The 24,101-nt window shown below is 41.2% G+C and overlaps 2 protein-coding genes across 13 annotated transcripts in view; one reads left to right on the top strand and one right to left on the bottom strand.

Annotated features, from left to right (window-relative positions):
• LOC124140355 (CNK3/IPCEF1 fusion protein-like) overlaps positions 1-19,914 on the top strand; it is a 68,651-nt gene extending 48,737 nt beyond the window's left edge. Inside the window, exons 9-21 of one of the 3 annotated variants that reach the window (XM_048384586.1) lie at positions 801-1,225; positions 2,780-3,009; positions 3,790-3,884; positions 4,875-4,947; positions 5,117-5,162; positions 6,060-6,211; positions 6,793-6,869; positions 8,885-8,893; positions 11,081-11,149; positions 11,480-11,592; positions 12,313-12,516; positions 14,184-14,392; positions 18,866-19,914. In XM_048384586.1, the coding sequence (XP_048240543.1) occupies positions 801-1,225; positions 2,780-3,009; positions 3,790-3,884; positions 4,875-4,947; positions 5,117-5,162; positions 6,060-6,211; positions 6,793-6,869; positions 8,885-8,893; positions 11,081-11,149; positions 11,480-11,592; positions 12,313-12,516; positions 14,184-14,392; positions 18,866-18,961 (1,798 nt within the window). In that variant the 3' untranslated portion in view covers positions 18,962-19,914. The remainder of the gene's footprint in view (positions 1-800; positions 1,226-2,779; positions 3,010-3,789; positions 3,885-4,874; positions 4,948-5,116; positions 5,163-6,059; positions 6,212-6,792; positions 6,870-8,884; positions 8,894-11,080; positions 11,150-11,479; positions 11,593-12,312; positions 12,517-14,183; positions 14,393-18,865) is intronic. The other 2 variants (XM_048384588.1, XM_048384587.1) reach the window with 2 other exon arrangements.
• A 486-nt stretch (positions 19,915-20,400) lies between these two features.
• The window catches only part of LOC124140354 (acetyl-CoA carboxylase-like), an 83,156-nt gene continuing 79,455 nt past the window's right edge, over positions 20,401-24,101 (bottom strand). For all 10 annotated transcript variants that reach the window (XM_048384491.1, XM_048384487.1, XM_048384490.1 and 7 more), the window contains one exon: positions 20,401-23,117. In XM_048384491.1, coding sequence (XP_048240448.1) covers positions 23,003-23,117 — 115 coding nt within the window. In that variant the 3' untranslated portion in view covers positions 20,401-23,002. The remainder of the gene's footprint in view (positions 23,118-24,101) is intronic.

Here is a 24,101-nt window from a genome sequence, read left to right as displayed (position 1 = left end):
GATGGGTTCTCGTTACCTTATGCTAGCGTCTGTCTAAAAAGCAATAACTGAAACTACTAATATTCTGAATAGTATGTCTGGGAGATGGGTTCTTGTTACCTTAGGCTAGCGTCTGTCTAAAAGCTATAACTGAAACTACTAATATTTTGTATCTGCATTTTTCCTGGATCCTAATATGTATTACTTGCTGTTCTATAATTATATGAAATTGTGTATTAATTTTACACCATGGTAAACCATGTGGATCTAATTATTATATGAAAACTTAGTATAAATGTTATATAATGATATTACCCTGCCTGGCGCTCGGCATGAAGGGGCTAAAACAAAGACTGGTTGGCTTGGAGTCAGTATAATGTGTCTGAGTGGGGTATTCATGTTTAACTGCGACATGGTGCCTCAGTGGGCATGGGATATAAAACTGGCATTAATCTGGACTAGTACAAGCAGCCACACACAGGTGCATGCACATCACTCTATAAGTGCAATAATTTTGAACGTAATATTAACAATTAAACCATAGGTCTTCAGCAACCCATATTTGCCCTTATAAGGCGACAATGCTTGTTGTAAGAGGCGACAAACAGGATCAGGTGGTCAGGCTCGCTGACTTAATTTATGCATGTCATCGTATCCTAATTGTGTATATCGATGCTCATGATGTCAATCATTGGATTGTCTGGTCCAGACTTGATTATTTACAGACCGCCATTATATAGCTGGAATATTGCTGAGTGAGGCGTTAAACAACAACTCAACTCAACTCAACTCATCTTAACATATAAATGTTCTCTTTCCAGAGATGCACCTGAGAATACAGACGGTAACGACACTGACAATGATGTCTTCCGTAGCGGGTCCGAGTCGCCGCAGTTCACACTTCCTGTAGGCGTTGACCCCAAACATCGCCGCGCCACAGTCAGCGGAGGGTCACCGACGTTAGAGCGACCCTCATTGGTCATACAAGACCTTGACCCTCCCACAAGGCCGAAGTCACAGTTTGTGAACTCCGCGGAGAAGGAGGCAGCAATGGCTGCCCTGGCGGCCTCAGAGAACAGGCTCGGTGTGGCCAAGATCTGGGACGACAAGTCCAAGGAGATGACGGAACTCACGGCTAGTGAGAGCCAGCAGAGAATTGAGAAATTTGCTGCGAAAGTGAGTCAGAATATGACAGTTGATTCGCCATCATCCACTACAGAGTCACCACAAGCATCAGTTTCTGAAGGTAAAATATGCTTCTGGACAGCCAGCTGAACCCCTTACTTTCTGTGAAGCATATGTATTGTTTTATCTGTTACTTATTGGACGTACCCGTGAAGATCCGGGTAGAGAATAGGTCTTCAGCAACCCATGCTTGCCGCAACAGGCAACTATGCTTGTCGTAAGAGGCAACAAACGGGATCAGGTGGACGGGCTCGCTAACTTGGTTGATGTATGTTATCGTATCCCAATTGCATGGATCGATGCTCATGCACTGGTTCAGCCTCGATTGTTTACAGACCGCCGTCATATAGCTTTGATGTTGCTGAGTGCGGCGTTAAGAGGAAGTACCCTGTGGGGACACCAGGTTAGAATAGGTCCACAGCAATGTATGCTGGATGTAAGAGATGTGCTTGACTGTGTGTCATCATACCCTATGGGGAGAGACACTGCTCATCCAGGCGGCCATCAAATGTCTGGGCTAATGCTGAGTGGGGGGCACGGGTAGCCCAGACGTCTAAGGCGACGCGATTCGCTGTGCAGAGTTGCATCCCTTGGGCACACCAGAAACCTATGATTGTGGGTTCGAATCCCGGTTCGCCCCAATTTTGTTTCTAGGTTTGTCAGCACCATACCCATGCTCGTGGGTTTCACCGAAGTGGTAAACTTCTGAGACCTGCATCACTTCGGGCTTTCCTCCCACATTAAGCTGACACGCCGTGATTTTACTGGAATACTGTTAAAAGAAGCGTTAAACCCAACTCACTCACTCACTCACTAATGCTGAATTCAGCCTTCATAACTGACAAGAATACATTTTACAAATTTAATGGGCACATGGCATTGAATTGTGTAATTTCAGTGTGTTCTTCATGAACAAATATTTTTAGTAGTTTAAAGGTAGTAATTAGTTCTTGAAGTATATTGATTTATGGATCCACCAACTCAACAAAATGAGTTCTGGTAGCGTAAAAATATAAATCTTAAAATCTCTGGCCAATAATTGATTCACATTTTCTAGCTTGTGTATTCCAGGGTTAGAAAATGGCACTAGCTCGCTTGCCTGATTCAGCTTGTCTTATGTCTTATTAAGTTAAGTGACATTTGTCATTTCACAAAGACTGCCTCCATGGTGTAGTGGATAGAGTGTCTGCACAGAGAGCAGAAGGTCTGTGGTTCGATCCCCGGCCGCGTCATACCAAAAGACGTTCAAAGATGGTTCATGTTGTTACCCTGCCTGGTGTTCAGCATTAAGGGGCTAAAACAAGGACTGAGTCAGTATTCTGTGTCTGAGTGGGGTGTTCATGTTAGACTGTGGCATGGTATCTCAGTGGACAAGCACTTTTAATCAGCACCTGTCCGGTCTAGTACAAGCAGCCACACACACACACATGCATGCACGTCGCTATAAAAGTGTAATAATCTTGAAAGTGACGTTAAACCCCATCTCACCTCACCTCACCTCACCTCACCTCACCTCACCTCACCTCACCTCACCTCACCTCTCATTTCACAAACTGTGTGAAACCTGTAGCGTATTCACTGGTAGTGTATACAGGAGACGCACTTATGTCTCCAGATTCCCCTGAGACTGTCGAGAACCCTGACCAGAAGTCCGTGGAGGTCCGGCGCCAGGAGTTCCGCGTGACGAAGCCCACCCCCCATGTTCTGGAGAACCCGTACAAGGTACTGGAACGGCCTTACTCCCAGTCCAAGGAGGTGGTGTCCGAGGTAGCCACGGACAACAACGCACGTGACCAACCCACTCTCATGACGATTAAGCGTCTTGATTCGTCAACCCGATCTGACGTAAGTGAGGAACTTCTTTGGTTAGGAGTTATATTAAAGAGACACTCTGCTCAGGCTAAATGGCAGTCCCTGGAAATATGATTCATGTCCTTCTATTACCATTTATTTGACTGCTAACTCAAATAAAATGATATTCACCAATTTTGTTGTTGTTTGTTGTTTATGGCCGCATTCAGCAATATTCAAGCTATATGAGAGCGGTCTGTGAATAATCAAGTCCATGTTGATGTTGCGCTGTGGTGGTGGTAATGATGATGATGATGATGATGTCATGAAGGGCAGCGGTGGTGATGTGCTGTGATGATGATGATGATGATGATGATGATGATGTCATGAAGGGCAGCGGTGGTGATGTTGTGCTGTGATGATGATGATGATGTCATGAAGGGCAGCGGTGGTGATGTTGTGCTGTGATGATGATGATGATGTCATGAAGGGCAGCGGTGGTGATGTTGCACTGTGATGATGATGATGATGATATCATGAAGGGCAGCGGTGGTGATGTTGTGCTGTGATGATGATGATGATGATGATATGTCGTGAATGGCAGTGGTGGTGATGTTGCGCTGTGATGATGATGATGATGATGATATGTCGTGAATGGCAGCGGTGGTGATGTTGCGTTATGATGATGATGATGATAATGATGATGATGATGATATGTCATGAAGGACAGCGGTGGTGATGTTGCGGTGTTGTGATGTAGATAGTGTACATGATAATGGTTACATTGACATTAATAGCAGCAGTGGTGATGTAAATGATGTTTTCATGTTACAGGAAGTCAAATTAAAGGAAGAACAAGATTCACCGAAGGAGAAGAAACATGTTGGCTTTGCAGCTGACTGTAAGGAGGATAGTGAGGAAAGTGTCAGGTAATTATATCAGGATTAGGGTGTATCATACACAGGAGAGTTTTATTGATGCCATAAACCTGGTATCACCATCTGATAAATATGCAAATGAGGTCGTCGGCACTACTTTGGATAAGTTCCATGCTTGTCAATGTCTTGCCTGTGCAGAGTTATAAGCAGTGTGACCAAAAAGTGTGAAAATGCTAGGGAAGAAAGCTGTAGTTGGTGATGTTAATCAGCTAGGGAGCTGAAAGCTATTGTATTGAGAAGCTGGAGAGTTGGAGACAAAGGAACAGGAATAGAATAACCTGTCCACCCTGAAATAAAATGCACCAACCGCGGGGACTCTTAACCCAAGAACATACATCTGCACCATACCTGAGCTTGTGGGTTTCACCAAAGTGGTCAGTGTCTAGGATCTGCATCATTTCGGATTCATTTTCTCCCACATCAAACTGACCAGCCGTGCTATACCTGAAATACTGTTGAAATCGGTGTTGAACCTGACACTCACTCACAAAAGAATGAACGCCCCCTACTGCTACTTCCTAATACCCCGGTGTGGCACCTGGTCCTCTGCACAGCACATAGGTCATAAATCACATGAAGTTAAGCGACATCGGAAGAATCCTCGGACGGGTGACTGAGTTTTGGCAGCTTGGCTCCTGAGAGTTTTAGGGCTTCAGTCCTGCCTCACACTGAAGCACATGTAACACATGTGGTGTCTCCTTGGGCAAGTGACTTTGTTCGAAATGTGCCTCTGTTCACCCACCAGTGAGTGGGTACCCGGTAGGATGAGATGGTAATGTGGCTGTTAACCTTCCAGCACCTATAAAAGCAGCTTGGGTTGTATACTCCCCAGGGAGCTGAGAATGATAGTTGAGTGCACACTGATCCAGTGACTGGGGTAATAAAAGTTCTTTGAGCGTGCCCCCGTGTGTTGTGGAAATATGCGCAATATATTATTATTATTATTATTATTATTATTATTATTATTATTATTATTTGCAGCTACACACATATAGTGGTGGGTGGAGTGGTGCAGAAGATACCCGTGGACAAGAGTCAAGTCTTCGTATCCGATGTAAGTGTTGTTATTGACAGTACTCGCGTACACCTCTTAAAACTGCCATGTGTTTGTTGTGATGATAAATGAGATTATCTGTGGCAATTCATAGTTCTTTGTTCAATAAGAAACCTATTTTTCAGTGATGTTTATTTTTTAATCGATTACTTTGATTTGTTTTTATCAGTCCCCCACGGTGAGAAGAAGGGCCAAAACTGGAACCAAGAGACTCGGTGAGATATTTGTTACTTGAAACTGTTAGGTGTCTTTCTGACTGTCAACTGTTCCCTTCAGATCACGATGTGTCATGTAAGGACCTGGGCAATGGGTACTGTCTGTCTGTCTGACCGCCCATCTGTCTATCTCTATCTGTCAGTCATACTATCGGACTGTCTCCTGTCATGTAAGGACTTGGGCAAGGAGGTCTTCCTTGTCTGTCTGTCAGTCATACTATCGGACTGTCTCCTGTCATGTAAGGACTTGGGCAAGGAGGACTTCCTTGTCTGTCTGTCAGTCTGACCATCGGACTGTCTGACTGTCTCCTGTCATGTAAGGACTTGGGCAAGGAGGTCTTCCTTGTCTGTCTGTCAGTCTGACCATCTGACTGTCTGACTGTCTCCTATCATGTAAGGACTTGGGCAAGGAGGTCTTCCTTGTCTGTTTGTCAGTCTGACCATCGGACTGTCTGACTGTCTCCTGTCATGTAAGGACTTGGGCAAGGAGGTCTTCCTTGTCTGTCTGTCAGTCTGACCATCTGACTATCGACTGTTTCCACCTGTTACATGCTGTATGTCATGTAAGGACGTAGACAAAGGGACTGTCTGTCTGTCTATCTGTTTGTGTATCTGTCTGACCATGGGACTGTAAGACTATTTCGGTGTTACGTGTTGTGTGACATGTAAAGACCTAGACTTTCTGACTCTGTCTGTCTCTCTGACTCTTAGTCTGTCTGTCTGTCTGTCTGACCATGAGACTGTAAGACTATTTCGCTGTTACAGGTTGTGTGACATGTAAAGACACAGACTGTCTGTGTGACTCTGTCTGACACACTGTCTGACTCTCTGTCTGTCTCTCTGACTCTTAGTCTGTCTGTCTGTCTGTCTGTCTGACTGTCTCCTCTTTCCATCCAGATCGCCGTGTGTCTTGCAAGGACCTGGGGAAGGGGGACTGTGAGGGTTGGCTGCTGAAGAGGAAGATGTCCCGTGGAATCCTGAACAAGAGCTGGGCCAAGAGATGGTGCATCCTCAAGACCTCCAACCTCTTCTACTACAAGGAGAAGGACGTAGGTGTTCCATCACTACTGTAACTAGACCTGAGATGTTGATTGTTCTGTATTGGTAACATAGTTCAGAAGGGGTACATCTTAACAAAGTTTGTCAGATGAATTGGAAACTGGCCTCAAACTCTCGTGGTCAGAGTTACCCGACTCAGAAGTCCCGGGACGTGTTTCTCAGGTACTCAGGTCGGGTGGGTACCGAGCAGGATCCGGGTACCCACAAGACTACCCAGACCCATGGTTAGTCATGTGATATATGGTTTAATTACAAAAATTATCTAGAACTATATGGTACCACAAGAGACACTAATGTTTGCATATCTTTCTGACGATGCACCCATTCCTTCTGACTTTTATATGTTTGAATGAAGATAGAACTTCTGTAAAGTTCAGTGTATGCATGACCTGATTGTTTTATACGTGTATGTAAATCACACAGTAATTGAGGTTCAAAATTAGAATAAAGAGGTATCTATTCTACAGTGGGACTACATCAAATTTCAAAACACAGTAGGTTTATCTCCTAATTGACCTAACCCTATGTTGATCCATGTTGACCCTATATTGACCCGATATTGTCGTGACAGGATCTGAAGGCGGAGGGGGTGATCCATCTGCCGGCCTTCCAGGTGTCTCCTGCCACTGACATCAAGACCAAGAAGAGGTAAGCACATGGTGGACATGTTAGGTATCAGTAGCTGTCCCTGTAGTCAAAACGTTAAACTAGTACAGGTACATGTAGGAAATAGGGATGTCTATTCATGCATTTTCAATTTGGTGTTGTCCAAACTTCACCATGTTTGGAAAGACATTGATTCAGAATGTGCTTATCAGTTAGCATCAGACAGTAATGAAAGTTCCTTGCTACTTTCCTACTGACTTGTGATGAATCTATGGTGGATAAGCAAGTCTTTGTCATCACACAGAAAGGTACACATGACATTGTGAGTGGGTATACTACTCAACAATTGATAGGGGTACTGTAAGTCTTTGTCATCATAGAGCAGTGCACATAACATTGTAGGTGGGTATACTACTCAATATTGGATAGGGGTACTTTAAGTCTGTTGTTATCATCGAGTAGTGCACATAACATTATGGGTGGGTATATTACTCAACAATTGATAGGTGTACTGTTAGTCTCTGTCATAGAGTAGTGCACATAACATTGTGGGTGGGTATACTACTCAACAATTGATAGGGTTACTGTTAGTCTGTCATAGAGTAGTGCACATAACATTATGGGTGGGTATACTACTCAACAATTGATAGGGGTACTGTTAGTCTGTCATAGAGTAGTGCACATAACATTGTGGGTGGGTATACTACTCAACAATTGATAGGGGTACTGTTAGTCTGTCAAAGAGTAGTGCACATAACATTATGGGTGGGTATATTACTCAACAATTGATAGGGGTACTGTTAGTCTCTGTCATAGAGTAGTGCACATAACGTTGTGAGTGGGTATATTACTCAACAATTGATAGGGGTACTGTAAGTCTCATAGAGTAGTGCACATAACATTGTGGTGGGTAAACTACTCAACAATTGATAGGGGTACTGTTAGTCTCTGTCATAGAGTAGTGCACATAACATTGTGGGTGGGTATACTACTCAACAATTGATAGGGGTACTGTAAGTCTCTGTCATAGAGTAGTGAACATAACATTGTGGGTGGGTATACTACTCAACAATTGATAGGGGTACTGTAAGTCTGTTGTCAGAGTAGTGCACATAAAATTGCAGATGGGTATACTACTCAACAATTGATAGGGGGACTGTAAGTCTGTCATCATAGAGTAGTGAACATAACATTGTGGGTGGGTATACTACTCAACAATTGATAGGGGTACTGTAAGTCTGTTGTCATAGAGTAGTGCACTTGACATTGCGGATGGGTATACGACTCAACAATTGATAGGGGTACTGTAAGTCTGTTGTCAGAGTAGTGCACATAAAATTGCGGACGGGTATACTACTCAACAATTGATAGGGGTACTGTTAGTCTCTGTCATCATAGAGTAGTGCACTTGACATTGCGGATTGCACTCACTCACTCACTCATGATAAATCGCAAAGAACAAAATTTCTTGGGATTAGAACATACACTCACAACTTGTTGACGTCATAAATTGTACAACATTTTTTTTTAGAGGAAAATGTCTAGTGAGTTGTTCCCCAAAGATGTAGCTCGGTAACGCAGTTTAACGGAATGGCCAAAAGTGGGTGACAGCTACAGATAATCAACGTGAAAATTGTGAGAATATCCGTGAAATACCAAACTTAACACCACTGTTAAAAAAATGGACTAGTCTGACATTGCTGAGATCAAATTATATTCAGAGAGTCATCATTATTTAAGTACGGGTAAATATTTTCAAAGCTTGTACATTTATTTAACATCCTTGAAGAGGCTGTACATAATGTTGATATCTCATATACAAAATAAACAACTCCTGGATGTTGTTTATCCTACAATAAAACACTGCAGGGAGAATAAACCACATCAGCCCTCATGGTTTATTCTCCCTGCAGTGTTTTATTGTACAGTAAACAACTCCCACTAGTCGTTTATTTCTTAAGTATAGAGTAGTATGAAACAGCAGTCTTTTTGTATCTGTCAATCATGATGTTGCCATGGTTACAATATGCCTATTTTTACTATTGGCTGCTGCACAGTGAGCATGGGTGAGTATGCAGGCTCACAGGAATCTGTCAGCTGGATAATTGTGTTCTGTCAGTTGGATAATTGTGTTCTGTCAGTTGGATAATTGTGTTCTGTCAGTTGGATTATTGTCTTCTGTCAGCTGGATAATTGTCTTCTGTCAGCTGGATAATTGTCTTCTGTAGGTTGGATAATTGTCTTCTGTCAGTTGGATAATTGTCTTCTGTCAGTTGGATAATTGTCTTCTGTTCAACATTATTGTTGATATTGGTTTCCCTTTGCAGTGTCTGAACTAAGACCTTGCTTTGTGATAATGCATCCTCAGGTATCCAGGGTATAACATCACCAATCTATTATCATACCCTAGACCCAGTTGCTAACATAACTTCATTTTCACCCCATTTGAATAGCATGATGGTAAAAATCACCATCAATCTCTTACCCTCAAGAGAAACTGTGTTACATTGGAAATAGACAAGATGGGTTGGTGACGTCACTTCCAAACAAAGCTATCGCGCAAATGGGTCAAGGGTAATTATCTGAATAGAATGGAGATAAACTTCCCTGGGTCATCGAGGATGGTCACAATGTGAATTTGATACCTTCTTCACATGATGTTGCAATATGTATGACAGTAGTGTTATAATGAGGGGATAGGAGAAATATTCTATGTATGACAGTAATGTTATAATGAGGGGATAGGAGAAATATTCTATGTATGACAGTAGTGTTATAATGAGGGGATAGGAGAAATATTCTATGTATGACAGTAGTGTTATAATGAGGGGATAGGAGAAATATTCTATGTATGACAGTAGTGTTATAATGAGGGGATAGGAGAAATATTCTATGTATGACAGTAGTGTTATAATGAGGGGATAGGAGAAATATTCTGTATCACAGATATGACAAATTGCAACACTAAGTAGGTTTTCTTAACCCCTGGTATTTATGTATGATGTGATGAAAATATAGGTGTTATTTCAGACACTGCTTCTGTTAACCTGTTTTTTGTTTTGTTGTTTATTTCAAAATGTATTCTTGTATATTTTTTGGGGCAGGTGTACGCCATTGTTGAGTTTTATTTTATTGTGGTTTGTTGTCTTCATTCTATGTATATTACTCCGAAGAAGTTAAACAACAATATTTTCATACGACTATAGTTAATCTGTCATGTCATAATTTTTCCATGGGACTATAGTTAATCTGTCATGACAGATTGACTAGTCACATGAACAAAATTGGGTGTTGTTGAACTTCGTTTCGAGAAGTATATCTGCATGTTGTTCAAGTGGTTTTGAAAGATTTCTCGATGTTGTTTCACCGTCTGAAAACCAGAGCTGGAGCTGGACACCCACGACTCACAACTACTGATGCTGATACTGTCATTAATACTTCAACTGTGTTATCTTATATGTTGTCCAGCCAACCATGGCATCGCAATTTGCTGTGCAGAGTTACGTACCTTAGGTGTGCAGGATACTTGTGACGAGGGGTTAGAACCTAGGTTCACCCTGATTATGGTGTATTGTTGTGTAAGCAACATAAAAATGTGCTCACAATATGACCTGCATCACTTTGGGCTTTCCTCAGTGTTCAATAGTTTTGGGTGAAAAAGCTCGTTTCTTACAATTTTATTATTTGATTTGGCTATATTTTCCAGGTAGACATGAACCTATATAATCATGTTGTAATAGTAAGGCTAAGTTCATGTAAAAAAGCTGATATTTTACAAATTCTTGTTATTTTTAAATGTTTGTATAAAATGTAAATACGTGGTCAGACTAGATGATAGATGTGCTGTTAATTATAGCAGTTTGTGATATGACATATATCCCTACTGTATGGTGTATCAAGTCATCATGCCAAGATCCATTGATTCTTGGTTTAGATCCAAGATTTGATCTGAGGGTTTGTCTTCTGAGTGTGGCGTTAAACATCAAACAAACAGTCAAAGCAGATTTAAACCCAGGTCACTCACTCATGTAGGACTGTGAGACAGTAGAATGATGATGATGATAATGATGATGATGATGATGATGATGATGATGATGTGAGAGACACAACTAGCCATGTATCTTTTGTATCTATGTAGTGATGTGAGAAAGTAGAATGATGATGATGATGATGGTGATAGTGATGTGAGAGACACAACTAGCCATGTATCATTTGTATCTATGTAGTAATTGGTAACTGTGTTCTGATTTCAGTGCCTTCAAGATCCACAACCCCGGCACTACCTTCTACTTCGCATCAGAGAGACAGGATGATATGAGCAAGTGAGTGATCGTCATGTTGTGTTCATGTGGCCATCTTTCCCTTCTCTCCATTCCCACGGTGGCCCAGTCATCTAAGGTGAAGCAATAATGCACCTGCCCAGAGAGCAGGAGGTCTGTGGTTCTATCCCCGGCTACATCATACTTAAATACATAAAAAAATGATAATGATAATGTGTAGGGCACCGTCTTATTGCTGAAATATTGCTGAGTGTAGCATTTACAACAAACAATAGTGGTCATTCCGCCACCTTTTCTCCACAGCATCTTACAGTGTTGTATCATGTGAAACATTTGTCCACATTGCCAAGTGACCCTTGTTCCTCTTCTCAGATGGATGAACAAGATGGGCCTGGCGGCCATCAACTTTGATACAAGTCGAGTCATCACCACGGGGGGCTTCATTAAGCCTGAGCCACGCTCGCCTCACCCCATGGGGGTACAGAGTAAGTCTACACTACTGGTATACTGTACATGAATCCTAGGCATATCATCCAGTATACATATCAACTCACATACATTCACTCAGTATTGACCTGATGAAGGTGCAAGAAGCTGCCCTGAAACGATAAAGAAGTTCCATTGTTCCATTAGGGCTGTATGTATTCATTTCCTAGATACTATCTGTCTCTACTACTATCCTAGCTACTGACTACTATTATGTACTGTCCTTGCTACTGACTACTTTTATACTATCCTAGCTACTACCTGACTACTATTATGCTACTGTCCTTGCTACTGACTACTTTTATACTATCCTAGCTACTACCTGACTACTATTATGCTACTATCCACGCTACTGACTATTATACTACTATCCTAGCTACTGACTACTATTAAACTACTGTCCTAGCTACTGACTATTATACTACTATCCTAGGTACTGAATTCTATTATACTACTATCCTAGCTACTACCTGACTACTTTTATACTACTATCCTAACTACTGACTATTATACTGCTATCTTAGCCACTGATTACTATAATACAACTATCCTAGCTACTTACTACCATTATACTCCTATCCCAGCTACTGACTACTATTATGCTGCAATTACAATTACCATAATTGCAACAATCTGACTATTATTCTGCTCTTCTAGCTACTATCTGACTGTACTACTATCCTATCTGACTACAGTGATGCTACTATCTCCTCCCCCAGATATCTACTACTCAGAGTCGGAAGACGAGGGGGACGACGGGTCCATCAGCAGTCAGATGGGCAGTCAGTTATCACTCAACAGTCAGACGTCCACGTGCAGCACCAACACGTTGTCCGGCACAGCAACACAAGACTCAGGTGGCAGCACCTCCACTCTGGTGCCAGCTGCAGACTCCTCGGTATCCGTAGAGAAAAGACCGAAAGGTAGATGCATACGTTGAACATGACTGATTCTGTACCGTCATTCCCTGACAGTGATGGTCAATTCTTGTACAATCAGCTGATGGTTAGCCTGACACAGCCTTCATTGTTAACACTTCTCCCAATCTCATTAAAATCACATTTCTGGTGTCCCCCACCGTGATATTGCTGGAATATTGCTAAAAGCGGCGTAAAACCATACTCACTCACTCACTCATTAAAATCAGATCTTAGTTCTCGCTGCTGCTAAACAAAGATCTGAGGACATCCCATTACGGGTCACGTCAGACTGACCGTTCGTGAACTCTCACCGACCAATGGAATTACTGACAAGAAGTTGATATTAGCCAATCAGAAGGCAGCTTTCTCGTGCTTTACGGCACTAATTTCAAATTGGCGACTACGCTTCGAAACATATTTTGACAAATTCTCGCTTAAAAAATTTGAAACCTGAACAAAAGAACATTCTCGAATGGCTAATATATGGTCTAGATTGTATAGATTCAGTCATTAAGCCCGTAACTATCGTTCGGAATACCCCGTTTTAAAGTTTTCCGGGCTGCATGATTAGAAATCACATTCTGACTGTCACTTTCATGATCGGGTAAGCGACGCTTTGATTGGTCGGATGAAAGGTCGTTCTGACGTGAACCCTAATGGGATGTCCTCAGATCTTTGTTTAGCAGAACTAAGATCTGATTTTAATGAGATTGACACATCTCCAGGACAGAATTATGTATGAAGCGTCAACACCAGAGAACAACCAGTCTTGATTATTACCAAAACAGATTCAAATGGACATAAAAGGCAAAATAATGGGGCAAATTATTTGAATAGACCACACAGTTTTATTTTTAAATACGCGTTTGTTTTAGGACTGGAAAACTTGTAGCAGGGGCGGTCGGGTAGCTTAGTGGTTAAAGCGTTCGCTCGTCACGCCGAAGACCCGGGTTCAATTCCCGACATGGGTACAATGTGTGAAGCCCATTTCTGGTGTCCCCTGCAGTGATATTGCTGGAATATTGCTAAAAGCGGCGTAAAACCAAACTCACTCACTCACTTTTGAGTAGCACTAATGGAGATGGACCAGAATATCCAGTGTCACGATAGTGCATTTACTGATTTTGTCGAAACTAATAATGATATGTTAATTCTGAATTACATCTGCTGTGTACAAATGTAGGGATTCTGTGCTCAGAAGTAAAGAAAAATGTTACGAAAAATAAAAGTGAAACTAAAAAGTCGCTGACTGCGGCGTATATCAACATTTACGCAATGCCCTAGTTGTTGTTTGATGCAGCAGTCACTAAGATTCCAGCTATATGATGTAAATAATTGAGTGTGGACCAGACAATCCAGTGAATGATATCATGAGCGTCGATCCACACCAGAGTGTGCAGAGTTGCATGCCTTGGGCACCCCAGAAGTCTATGATTCTGTGTTCAAATCCTTGTTCGCCCCGATTATGTTTCTAGGTTTGTCAGCACCATATCAGTGTTCATGGATTTCACCAAAGTGGTAAACGTCTAAAACCTGCATCACTTCAGGTTTTTCTCTCACATCGAGATGACACGCTGTGATATAACTGGAATACTGTTGAAAGCGGCGTTAAATCCAACTCACTCACTCACTCACTCACTCACTCACTCACTCGCTCTTATCTCTTGCAGAGTCCAGTGTATCCTCCGAACCTCCATCAGGTAGCCATGACGACCTCACAGGTATTTTACGCAACCTACATGGACAAAACCTCACAATAGATGGCATTGATAGGGAACGACTACGTAGAAGTCACATTACATCGGCCGACTTGCTGAAATCGTCGCGAGGAGAGATAAACAAACTTAGGAAACTCCAGTCACTGCAGAGGACATTGAAGGTGTCTGTCTTAGATCTGTTCCTGCTTTTCGCTCCAGGTTGCAGCGGAACGCCTCACTCAACATGCTCCTTGTGTACAACTAGTTCTCACTGCTTTGTTAGCTGTATTTGGTGACGTAGTTGAACACGCTTTGTAGTTCCATGGGGTAGGGTTTAGATGCAGCTGTTTTATTTAATATCTTATTTACTCATTTAATGTCTGATTTGATTTTGAAAATATGATATAGATAGTCTATTCTCATTAGGCTTTGGATTAGTTTTAGGTGATTATCATTTTGATATTTATTTAGATTTTTCATTTCTGTTGTGATGAAGGAAGCGATATTAGATTTGTATCTTCTTTTCATAGCCTTAGTGTTTGTTTATGGATTATTATTATAACATTTTGCAAAGTATCATAGGCCAGTTATCTGTTATTAGATATGTAGTGGGGTAGCCCAGCAGTTAATGTGTTCACTTGTGGCAGTGAAGACCCAGGTTTGATTCCCCATATGGATACACCATGTGCAGCCAGTACCTGGTGAGCCTCATCATTATATTGTGTGGTGTAGACCTGTACCCCCTTCAGTTGTCAGTAGATGGCATCCAACTGTTCCACACTTCCAACTGTCCCACTGATTGATACGAGTCTAAACATTTGAATTCACTTAAATTCATATATTGGTTCTTTGTTCTAAAATCTGACCAATCAATTTAAATTTTAATTATTATTTTTTCAAAAACATTAATCTTGCTATGTTTTGCATAAAAAGTTAACATCCCCAAGAAATATTTCCATATTGTCCTGTTACCATGGTTACCTACAATATAGGGGGACAGAGCTGAATGCCTACTGCCTGAGTTGCCGTAAGTGAAAGACACATCCTCGGTTATCTAGGGTATTATATCTCTGTTGTACTTCTGATAACTACCCTGAACTCATTTGCAACCACAGCTTTATTTAGGAAATAATGTCAGCATCTCCATCTCTCTTATCAGAGTTGCATCCCTTTGGCCTCCCATGATCCTACGATCGTGGTATTGATCGTGGTCAACACCATTCCCATGCTTGTGGGTTTCAGATCTCTTTCATTCTGGGCTGCCCTCACTTTGATATAACTGAAAGAGTGCTCAGAGCTGCATGTACCAAACTCACTCACTCAATCACTCACACTCTTTATCAGTGAATTCGCATAATTTCTCTGGCACAAGAGTGTAATTTGATTGGACAGTATTCTTAGCGTCACATTTCTCAAATGGACCTCAAACAAAGCTGGAGTTGAGAATGAGGACAGACTATTCGTCATAATACCACAGGGAAAAAGCAACTGGGCCCCATTCCTCGCAGAGATCTTTTTGCTAAGATGATCGTAACGCACATCACAGACTTACGACAGTCACTGTGTGGAAAAGGGCCTTGATAATACAGAATGTGTCCGACAAGGAGGACGTGCACCTATCAAAACGTAGCTTCAGGTAATGGCTCCAAGATGCTTATCATATATAATGGGGATATTATTGACTGGATAATACTGAATGTGTCTGACAAGGACGTGCACTGATCAAAACCTAGCTTCAGGTAATGGCTCCAAGATGCTTATCATATATAATGGGGATATTATTGACTGTATTATACAGAATGTGTCCGACAAGAAGGATGTGCATTAAGTCAAAACAAAGCTATGGTTAATGTGTCATGCTGCTGGTCTTCAGATAATGGGATATTATGGACTGGATACACAGGAGGTATCCCACAAGGAGACATGTGTGAGAGCGTTCCGGTGCTCTGGTGCACGGTTCTGGCCTTGTACACGCTCCCCTCACTTTTGCCAGCTAACTCCCTTCATACCGGAACAACAGAACTCATCATCGTATCACTGTGATGTCACTGACCTCTAATGCCATATATTGGAACTTTTCTAAATTGAACCTCACTCTTTCATCATCATCTTCATCACCATACAAATGCAGTCGAGTAAATGTCGAAATTACAAATTTAATTTAATTATCAAATCCTCACTTCTAACACAATATATTTAGCTACTATATAACAGATCATTTCTTCCAAAATGTATGGACGATAATACAGAGACTAAATCGCGTAGTTAGTCCATATCGATGCCTCTGACTTAATGTTATCGTGGAACACGAAATTGTTTGCTTGATTATATGTACTGTTTGTGTAGACTATATATTAGTTAGTAACATTATTCATATTTATATTTTATTTATATCATATTTATATTATATTTATATCATTTTTAACCCTCATGCTTCATAAATACCATCCTAACCCTGCATGCTTTTTGTGTGTTTAGTCCACGGAGTGGTTGTCTTGCTTTGTAGTGTTGTTGAATTGTCAATATATATCTTCTTTATTAAGCATTTAGAAGTTTTTACCGATAATGATGAAGGGACAAGAAGTAGCCCTGAAATGTTGCCTATGTATAATGTAGAAGCTGTTATCCACAACACTACTTCTAATGAAATATCTTCAGTTAAAATATCTTAACTTCATGTTATAATATAATCAAAATGACATTCTGAATTTTTATGATGGTAATACTTGTGAATGACAATGTGATTGATAAACTGTATGGCTAATATCTGTCATGTTAATACATACAAGTGATGGTTAAAGGGAGGTAAGTATGAAAAACAGTTCTGGTGATAACCTTAGTGTGTGACAATTGTTATATACTTTCTTAGTGAAATACAAATTGTAGTACTTTTTTTTGGTTGAGTCCCATCCGGGATTCGGACCCACACTCCCAGGTGCCCACACTCTCCCCAATGAGGTGCCTCACTGAGAGTGTGGGTTCGAATCCCGGACGAGACTCACCCCCAAAAGTACTAGAATTTGTATATTACTAAGAAAGTGTTATCCCAAATACAGTCAAGTCTCGTTAATCCGACACTCAGCTTTATCCGACACAAATGATGGGAACCGATTGATTCAGCGCTAGTTAGTCCCGTTAATCCGACATTCTCGCACTCCGACTCCGACACACCTAATTTGCAACGAATTACCGAAATCACTCATTAATCAGTCTCGTTAATCCGACACAGTGGTCAGCGTACTCCGTGGTCATCTGCCCGCGAGTACACAACCCCGTGTTTTGACACGCACTGAGATTAACTTTAACAATTAACACTAGATGCCGGGATCATAAAGAATTTCAAGCTTTATTATAAGAAACAAATGAAATTACACCTCGACAATGTTGATGCTGAAGAACCACCAGCCCTAGACGTCAAGCGAACAGGGGACTTTGAGAAATGTGCCTTCAAATTGTGAGAAACAGAAAACACTGACAGACTATTTTAAGTAGATGAAGCAAGTTGTTAAGACAGTAGCACTTGCATTTACACGAGGAAACACACGGTTATTATCTATCGTGAAGATGTCCGAAATCACAAATCACTTAATTTCGTTAATCCGACATACTCGTTAATCCGACACAATCATGTGCAACCAACGATGTCGGATTAACGAGACTTGACTGTATAACATTTGTTACATTTGACCACTTTCTAAATGGCATTGTGTATTCATAACCTTAGTATGGTCACACAAGTAATATATTTATGGGTGTGTATTTGTCATAAACAAAATTAGGTGTTCTTTAGCTTCTTTTGAGTAGTATATTATTGTTGCTGGCATGACAGAAGGCTTAATGGGTATGAAGCATGTCTCTGTGGTCCCTTGTATCTTATCAGTTTCAATAGTCACACATCTCATCCATGAAGAGTTCCATATTGTAAGCCTGGATTTCATTTTAACAAAATTTCCTGTTTGCACTGCATGATTTAGTTTGGCCAGGTTGATCGCTCTTTTCGATATGGCTATCAAACACTTGGGGCTGATTGATCCCTCTCTGGGGTATGGCTGACAGTCTTCTTTAGGTATATACTAACTCACACACTCGGGGCTGATCGATCCCTCTCTGGGAAATGGACACCCCATGGATGTACTGCAGTAGGTGGGACACCTCTTTCACCTCTCTCCCCCCCCCCCCCCCCCCCCAAAAAAAAAACCTTGAGGCTTAATGTGGCTTACAACCTTGAGGGTTAATGTGACTTACAACCTTGAGGGTTAATGTGGCTTACGACATTGATGGTTAAAGTGGCTTACGACATTGATGGTTAAAGTGGCTTACGACATTGATGGTTAATGTGGCTTACAACATTGAGGGTTAATGTGGCTTACAACATTGAGGGTTAATGTGGCTTACAACCTTGAGGGTTAATGTAGCTTACAACATTGAGGGTTAAGGGCTTACAACCTAGAGGGCTGATGTGGCTTATATGGTGTCAGGTAGGTGTATGGTGTACATGCACCAAATCTGTTTGGGAAGTGTGGTTTGCATGTGATTGTGATCACACCTTGTCCTGTGTGTGTACTAGAAGTGAGACCGGATGACTTCATATTAGTGGGCAGACTTGGAGCAGAGCTGAGCATGTGTTGCCAATAGCAACTTGTTTGTCATTTCAGGCTAAGCAGCTGGAGCTACTGGACATCAACCATTTCCTCGAGGAGCCACTGACACATGACTTGATAAAACATTTCAAGGAACAGCACCCTGGGTAGAGACACCATCGCCGTTGCAACTTCCATGGACAACTTAGATGATGTGATAGCTTATTCATGCACAAACTCCAGACAGTGATACCATCACTGCTGCAACATCAAGGACATCCATGATCGTGTTTAGTTGAGGCAGTGATACACTGGCTCAGGTATGCCAAGAACAGACACTCGGAGCTGTCTGAATGTAGTGTGTCTTTCCATAGCTGTAGATGTCAATCCGAGAGTGAGATTGCCGACGCGAAAAACTGTTGGATCACCGGGGAGGCTTGTGTGAGCGCTTTGTCTGCAGGAATGGCCCATGTGATTGCTGTGTCTACAATGATGGCCTGTGTGCACGCTTTGTCTGCAGGGATGATCAGTTTGTCACACAAGTTAAATATATGCTGTATGGAAATTGAGCTTCAAGAGACACACTTTGTTCAAACAGAGACTTCACTTCTGTCTTGTTAGTGATTGAATGTTGATTTATGCCTCAGTCAGCAATACTCATCTGTGTCATGGCAGCCTGTTGTATTGGCAAGTCTGGGCCAAGCAAACCTGTGGCTGACAGCATGCTCCCCACTTAGGGCACAATGACACACAGCCAGCCAGTCAGATTCCTTTGCAAGGACCCATATTGGGCAACAATGCAAAATTGCAGACCCGTTCTGCACGGAATCCCCAGACGAATTTGAAATCACGTGATATAGAGTGAACTGCCAGGGTTCTTTGTTGTCCAATTTTGATATTGACATGCTCTTGTTATAGTTCCATGTTGTAGGGATGCAAGTCGGTGTTATACGTAACTGAGTACACTTCACTGTTGAGTGATCTTTATCTTGATGCTTGTGTAATTCAGTGTTGCTCTCAGTCATGTACAAGATGTTCCCACTTGTGTTAGCCAATTGCTGAGACTTGTGTATAAATATTGTTTCTTTGTTCTATGTGCAATCATTAAAGCCTTTGTTTCATTATGTTTGGTTGGCTCTATTTATGATCTGAGAAAATGATTTTGCAATCCACGAGATCACAATGGCGTGGGAATAACTGCAGTGGTCAAGACAAACCAGTTGTTGATCAATGTCAGACATCTTCGTCCAGCACGGCATGGATACAATAACACAATCAACAACAAAGCATGACCGTCTGCTTTCCAGTTGCTCTTTAAAGTGAGTGAGATGAGTTTAACACTGCACAGTGTTAGGGAATTGAACCCAGGGCCCACTTGCACAAAACAATCTTAGCGCTAAGACTATTGTAAGCCTATGTTAAAGTATGGGAGTTACGATCATCTTAGCGCTAAGATCGCTTTGTGCAAGGGGGCCCTGGTCTTTTGTGAAGCTAGCGAACACTTTAACCACTAGCATGAACACATTGCGTCAACCCGATCCTTGCTTCAGCAGCAGGAAACATATCAACTAAAGCAAGAATAAAAAGAGCTGTCACAGAAAATAAGGCTATTTATTTGTAGAAAATATTTATTCAAAAAAAAAAAAAAAAAAGTCAAAGTTTCCAATACTGGATTAATAGCAATCCAGCATAACAAAACTGGAAAAAAATAATAACTTCACACCTTTTGTGCAGCAGAAAAATAATGATGGTATAAGTGTACTCTGTCAAATGTTTGGCCCACACTGTATTGGAGGAAGGCCCCACAGTACATTTACCCTCAACATCCTGAACCAGCTTGGTATTTCATTAACGAACAACCACAACACTCGGAGAAAGAGAAGCCTACTTCTTGAAGCAATCGTTTGATCTTATGACAATCTCAGCATGATTAAATATGAATCTCTTGGCTATGAAATGAGCTTTGACTAGGTGGGTTAATCTTGTGCCTGAGCGCAATCATCCCTGATTATCCATGGTGTTATAATAAATACCCCTATACCCATTCAACAGTAAAGCTTCGTTTCACATCTCAATTTCTCTATCATTTGTGATATCATTGAATGACTCTTTGGTCCTTCCATCTGAATTGGGCTTGAGAAGAAGCTACTGAAGTGAAAGGGTCCCAGGTTGTATGATGCACATGATACCCTGGACAATCGTGTGATCGCCCACCTTCAGCTTGGAGTGTAAAGCTCCTACTCCTGCAACTGACTGAAGACAGGGCTTTGAGACAGTAACTGGCAACTTTTATCCAACTTCATAAACAAAGTAACCCACACGAGGCTCAATACATGAAAGTCAATGGAAGGTGAGATAATAGTCCGCTATTCTCGTGTCGGACACCTCAGCTACCTATCAATTTGATGACCATGAAAACAAGATGGTTTTAACATTACCTGATTTTCACAACATGTTCAAATTACATTCAATTTTTCAGATGAGAAACAAACTCAGAGAATGTTTTTGATTCGGACAGTCTTACATCATGATGTGTTAACTTATTGTGGAAGGAAAGCCAGGCTGGATGAAAGTACAATTTTTGAGACACCCATGAACTGACAAAGATGCACTATCAGCACAAATCTGGAATTCAAACCCAATATCATAACATCCTGGCACAACTAGGGGAGACAATCATGCAGCTCATGTTGCTGTTCCAGAGGCTGATTGCACTGGTAGCCGACTCCGCTAAATGCACGGTGTATTGGTAGTCATGGAGACACACATTCAAAAACTAATTCTGTCACTGATATTGAAATGGTGGTACTCTCATTCAGATTAGAAGTAGTCTGGCTGGATGAATACACATTGAAGACTTGAAGCATTACTACTGCATCGTCGATCCACCATCAATATAACTGACCAACATAAGGTCTAAATATTTATTTCTAATACTGGTCAAAATGCATCCATTCACAGCAAACAACTCTAATGTACTCATGCTAACTGATACACACTACATACACATCTATCCGAACACACTTTACAGATATGTTCTTACACAACATTCAGGGACTGGTAATTTATTATAGGGGCGAAGGGGAATGTCATATGATCGTCCAAAGACCAATCACACACGCCTATATTAAACTAATAGTCCCCTGACTGAAGCCACTGTAAATTAAACTGTCGACTGTTAGCAGATCTTTAACAAAATACAAAACTACAAGTTCATCCGACAGACACCCTATGAACAGCCACTCATCAAATGCCGATCTTCAGTACAAAGAAACAAACTCCAACAAAGCAATGTCAACTCACAACTGTGTTGTATAACGTAACACCTGAATAACTTACAAACTGGCAATAAATACTCCATCTGTACATTTTGGTTTTGTTCAATATTTACATCTCCAAGAATAGACATGACATAAGTAGGTACCACTGATCTAACAACAAAACTTTCAAAGCATATACAAACAATTTCAGTTCAAGCCATTTGGATACAGAAGTCGTGAAGTTATACTTCTCAAAATCTTCAAACAGTATAAAACATCTCTTGAGGAATACCTCGGAACAGTCTTTGCACATGCGGCTCGGCATGCTGTGTTCTGTCAAATGTCCATTGTCTCTCTGTTGGGGACGAGACACCAGACCATGTAGCATCACGGATGTTAAAGCCACTTTGCAATGCCAAACTACACACTAAACCCAAAGTATCTGGGTCCATCTGTACGAAATGGGTTTAGTGTTATGACCATCTGGAATGAGTTGTGGCACCAGCAGTATGAGTTGTACATACCACTAGTGTGAATACTTTGCTGATGACACAATGATTTATCATTTTTTACAACCTAAAAATATTTTCGGTGAAATATTTGTTTGTGACAATTATCTTTTGACTTAGTAATGTTAACACGCACCACTGTCATGCAAGATTAAAAATCCCATGACCAATTCCCATCAAACGCCAACAGTCATAACCAAATGGCCACCGGCCAATTCAAGAGATGGACAAGTAACTTCAACATTTTGTATAAATAAGTCCTGAGATATCTGGTCAAACATATGGATCCGTTTGTTGATCACGAAATATGATCAATCTAAATGAGCCAGATGAGCTTGTCTGAACACATGAGTTGTCCCACGAGATCTGGTATTCTTCAACCAACATTGGACAGCGCCACCTGTCCTTTACCGCCCTTGTCTACAGCGCCATCTGGTGGGTGTCTACGTCTCCATGTTGGCCAGGATGCGGGAGATCTCTGCGCGCTGAGACTGTGTCATGTGCTGTGTGATGTGCACGATGGAGTCCATGGCCACCTCCGGGTTGTCCTGGATCAAGCTGTATGAGACACAACAGTGTACAGTGATACACGTTTCAGAAAGCCAAGTTGAATCCATTATATTACATAGACTCAGTAACATTTTGTACCATCATGTTCTAAAAATTTGGCAAACCGTCATTTCAAGCTGCTGGACCATCAATTTGGAACAAACTCCCACCTGATGTAAGATAAACAGTTGAACTATGTTCTATCAAATCCAGATTAAAGACACATTCATTGAGCCTTCATCACATACCGTATTCGACGTAATAAGCGCCCCGCTCTAATAAGCGCCCATGGCGACTTTTGCAAAAATATTAGCCAGTGAACAATCCCAATAAGCACCCCTTCCGATTGATCAATGTACACAAGACTTATTTATGCGCGTATAGAACGCACTCGTGTGTTATATGCACCCTTAATTATGGGCAATTAAATTCTGGAAAAACACTATCTTTCTGTCGTACACAAACATTTCAGGCTGTCAGCATAAACCATGAAATTTATGTTTCAACTCTGTTTTTTTCACCAAAATAATATTCTTATAATAGCCCCCTATTTCTAACTTTGAGAGCGCCCAGGGCACTTATTACGTCGAATACGGTAAGTGTTTTTCAGATGTGTTGACTTTGAGCAGTTTAATGCAACTTGATACTAGTGCTATATAAATCCATATATGTATGCATACATGTTTTAGTTTGTTGTCTGTTGCAATATTCCAGCTTCATGATGCTGGCCAATAAATAATCCAGTGATTGATATTAAGAGCAACAATACATGCACTCAATTAACTGAGCAAGTCACAGAGTCTGAGAAACTCTGCTGGAAACCTAACTTGTAACACAACGGGCTAAGCATGTTTGTTGTTTAACACCGCATTCAGCAATATTCAAGCTATATGATGGCAGTCTGTCAATAATCGAGTCTGGACCAGACAATCCAGTGATTGAGATCATGAGCATCAATCAACGCAATTGAAATACAATGACATGAATCAACCA

Source organism: Haliotis rufescens, unplaced genomic scaffold, assembly GCF_023055435.1.
Source record: "Haliotis rufescens isolate VD_foot unplaced genomic scaffold, xgHalRufe1.0.p SCAF_5, whole genome shotgun sequence".
Classification (NCBI taxonomy): Eukaryota; Metazoa; Mollusca; class Gastropoda; order Lepetellida; family Haliotidae; genus Haliotis; species Haliotis rufescens.
Note: the sequence above shows the minus strand (reverse complement) of the source record. Positions and strands in the feature narration are given on the sequence as shown.